The 4,186-nt window shown below is 32.7% G+C and overlaps 1 protein-coding gene across 1 annotated transcript; it reads left to right on the top strand.

The window, feature by feature from the left end:
* The first annotated feature begins 263 nt into the window (after positions 1–263).
* Positions 264–704, top strand: LOC149576672 (protein AGENET DOMAIN (AGD)-CONTAINING P1-like). The gene has a single exon (XM_089794987.1). It carries the CDS (start codon positions 264–266, stop codon positions 702–704), a length of 441 nt encoding a protein of 146 aa, XP_089651113.1.
* The last annotated feature ends 3,482 nt before the right edge of the window (positions 705–4,186 follow it).

The raw sequence follows: 4,186 nt of genomic DNA, 5'->3' as shown, positions 1-4,186 counted from the left end.
TTTAGGGAATACATATAATATATCCTAGAAAGAGGGGTTTACAAAGGTAGAAAGAATAATTTGAAAAGCTCCTTTATTTGACAGTAATGTTAGTTTGTGTTTTGTTAATGTTATACTAACTTGTTTTTTTAAAAAAATTACTAAATAATTAATGCTAGATAAACCATTAGTCTTTTTATATTGTTGTATAATTTGTTTTACAAATATCTTAAAATGATTTATTGAAAATCAAATTTTCTGTAGTCATATTGAAGGATGATACAATGGACAATCTAATTGGCATGAAGGTTGAAATGTCCTCTTCTGAAGAAGGGTATCAGGCTGCATGGTTTGAGGGAACCATAATAGGATTTGTGCAAAATAGAGATGATAGAACTTTTTATTTTCAGCACAATCATTTTGTTATAGATAAAAGGACAAAAGAACCACTTGTGGAGCAAGTTACTATACATTGTATCAGACCCCTACCACCTGCCATTCCGTTGTCAAAACGTATAAAGGTGGGGGACTCTGTTGAAGTGAGAGACAATTATTGTTGGTGGAGAGGAACTATACAGGCTACATTTCAAACTCCACTAAGTCGTGAGGAATTCTATGAAGTTTATTTTCCAGACACTATAACCATGAAAGCATATTCACGGTCAAACTTGCGTCTAGGGTTGGATTGGGTAGATGGTGAATGGAGGCCTCGAGAATGGAACTAATGTTTTGTTTGACCTTTCTATTTTCCATCCTATGATGTTATTGATGATGATATCATTCATTGGTATCATTAATTTTGTTTTGTAAATAAGATAAAAAGTTTTGGATTTTACAACTTTGTAATTGTTCTCTAAAAATATGAGGTGTCTTTCATGTTATTAAAAAATTGCAAAGATCTTTTTATTGTACATTGTGAGTTAGTTTCTAAGTTTTATTCATCTAATTGTTATTAATTTTTGTATAAATTTGTGTTATCTTCAACAAAGAAATATACATATAAGGATCATATTTAACTCCATATTTCATTTATATGATTTAAGTCCATGTTTAAATATAAACATGACCTACATACATACATTTATTTAACATAATTATTTACTTTATATTATAATGCATTACTTCACAAAAAAATCACATTTTTCATTTATTTTGCTAACTTAAAACTCATTTTTAAAATATAATTAGCTATTGTGAAACCGAGGTTGAACTTTCAATCAGAGGAAGAGAGAAAATAATACCAAAGAGACTATCATAGATGTCAAAGAGAACAAATGGAAGAAGCTCAGACAGAGGAACAAAGGACAATGTGTAACCAAGTTGATAGAGAGAGACGTGCTAGGAGAAGGGCTTAAGAAATAGTGGAAGAATTGGAAATCCAACATAGAGATGGAAGAAATAGAAAGAAATAGATGGCATCGAAATAGTCCACAAATCCTCCTTCAAAATGAATGAGAACATGACCATCAAGTAAATGATGTCCAAGGAATTGAAAGTTACAACCAACAATATAATGGAAATATTCAGTTAGACATTGAAGATGGAAATTCTAGCTCAGTAGAAAGAGTTATTGCAACCCCACAACATGAAAATTGTTTAAGAATGAATGATGGTGTTGAAGGAACTATGGAAAATGTTGCAAACCCAAATGGTCTTCTTGATAGTGAATTTAGAAGATTTTAGATGCAGTTTAGACATCAACTAGATAGTTTGAAGACTCCAAATATGTGTCATGTTTGTCAAGAATCATATATTTTTATGAAAGTTTATCGTACTTCTGAAGGTCCTATATGTAACAAATGTTGACAAGAGATAGGTATTCATAGATTTTCTTCTCTAAACCATATGGATCTTGGGTCTCTACCACAAGTGCTTGCAAATTTGACCCAAGTTGAAGAGATGTTGATTGCATGTGTTAGTCCTATACTTCAAGTTACACATGCAACTAGTGGTCAATACAAGTACAAGGGACACACTATATGTTTTCCCCAACATGTAGAAGAAGTATCCAAAGTTTTACCACATTCAATTGACAAGTTGCCCATAATTATTGTCCATAGACAAGATCAACGTGGCACCAGTTATAACTTTAATATAAATAAGGACCGTGTGTATAGAGCATTAAGATACAAAATAGAAAATGACCCCTTTTATGTAGATGTTACAATCGATGAAGGTGCTCTCTATGAGTTGACCCAAAATTTTGATGATAATATTTTTAATAGGTTGAAGACAGTGCAGATGGAGTTTGATTCTGATGCAAATGAGATAATTTTTGTTGGTCCACTAATGGAGTTAGATGAAGGTAATATACTTGAGAATACTACATCTATGGCCTCTTGACCACCCAATGCTCAAAGAGAAATGGAATTAATTCATGCATGGGTGAACAATCCTAATTCAACGCCTTCTCAATTAATTGAATAGCCAGCTAAAGGTGCATCTTCTATCAATGAATATGTTATGTCAAGATTGTTGGATATGGATTTTCCAACATTGTTTCCTAATGGAAGATGTGATTGGTTAGAACCAAGAATAAAGCAAGTTTATCTTCATGAATTCGCTAAGCATTTGATTTAGTATAGGGATCATCATTTTTTTAAACATCCAAGGTTCAGGTATTTTATGACAAACATGATAATGCAACATCATGCACAAAGTTCATCAAGTGTATTTGTAAAAAGGAATTTACAAGATTTTCCAATTACAATCAATGAGTTACGTGAACATATTGAGACTATGCCATGTAGTAATTTTGCTAATAGATTGATGAGGTTTGGAACAAGTCTATGAGGCACAAGGTCATATTGGGCTAAATGCAAAGGTGAATTGATAGACTTGCTTGACCAAGTAGGAACTCCAACAATTTTTTTCACATTAAGTGCAGTAGACATGCAGTGGCTTGATTTACATGCATTAATGCCCGATACACTACCAAGTGATCCATAGGAGGCTCAAAAATGGAGAAGACAAAATATCATTGAATATCCTCACATTGTTGTACATTACATGCATCTCAGACATACAATGTTTAGAAAGGAAATACTTCAAAAGGGTATGAAAGTAAAAGAATTTTGGTGTAGATATGAGTGGCAACACCGAGGTTCACCTCATTTGCATGGATTCCTATGGTTGGAAGGAGCACCGAACATGGACACTATTGATTGGGCAAATGAGGAAGAGATGAAAAGTGCTGAAAGATATTTTCATTCTATTATTCATGCATGGAATCCTAGACATGATGTGCACCAAAGAAATATATAGGTATGTTTTCAATTATATGATGCCATATCTCACTATGTTATGAATCTTAAAACTTTATTTAAGCACAAATTTTATTAATAACTAACGATAATGTCTACAACTATTTTTAGGCTTTTCAACATTTTGGTCAACATCCATCTCTCAAAGATACTGCACAACTAGCACAGATGGATATTGATCAAGACTATGAAGAGATATTGAACTGTGTCGAAAGACACACTATTTGCAAGGAGGGTGCATGCTTACATAAAAAGAGAGGAAGAATGGTTTGTAGGTAATTATTGTGTGAATTTAAATTTTTTTGTCCATATAATACATAAACTATTTAGGTGCATCATTACAAACTTACAACTTTATCCCTCCCAGGTATAATGCTCCTTGGCCAGTCAATTTGGGTGGGTCTAGATTATATGAGGATGCAGAAACTGGTGAAATTTTTTTTGAGCCAGCAAGAAATGATGATAGAGTTAACACACATAATTGACACATCTTGCAGCTCTGGAGAGCTAATGTTGATTGGCAACTCATACTTTCTAGACATGCAGTTATCAACTATATTGCAAAGTATGCCTCAAAAGCTGAAAGAAGTTCTGAAACATATCATCAAATGTTGATGCATTTATCAAACTTGGAAAATCTGAATGATCTTGCAATAAGGGCATACAGAAAGCTTCTCATAGAAACAGTTATAGAAAGAGACATTGGAGCTCAGGAAATATGTCATATGTTGTTAGAGCTTCCACTGGTGGAGTGTAGCAGAAAGTTTGTTAATCTAAATGTTTCACGTGAAGTTTTCAAGCCTTTAACAATTAATATAGAGAATAATGAGGAAGATCATAAAAAATATTTTATATAAGGTTATAAATCAAGACCCCTTTGTATGGAAGGTATAACATTAATTGATGCAACAAGATCTTGGATTTGCAATCCTAAAAAAAGAGGA

Source organism: Cupressus sempervirens, chromosome 1 (genome assembly GCF_028749045.1).
Source record: "Cupressus sempervirens isolate cs-2001-9-10 chromosome 1, ASM2874904v1, whole genome shotgun sequence".
Classification (NCBI taxonomy): Eukaryota; Viridiplantae; Streptophyta; class Pinopsida; order Cupressales; family Cupressaceae; genus Cupressus; species Cupressus sempervirens.
This window is presented reverse-complemented; position numbering and strand designations above follow the sequence as displayed.

Excerpts from the sequence above, each read along its gene's own strand:
- LOC149576672 (XM_089794987.1), top strand. The coding sequence starts at position 264 with ATGGACAATCTAATTGGCATGAAGGTTGAAATGTCCTCTTCTGAAGAA.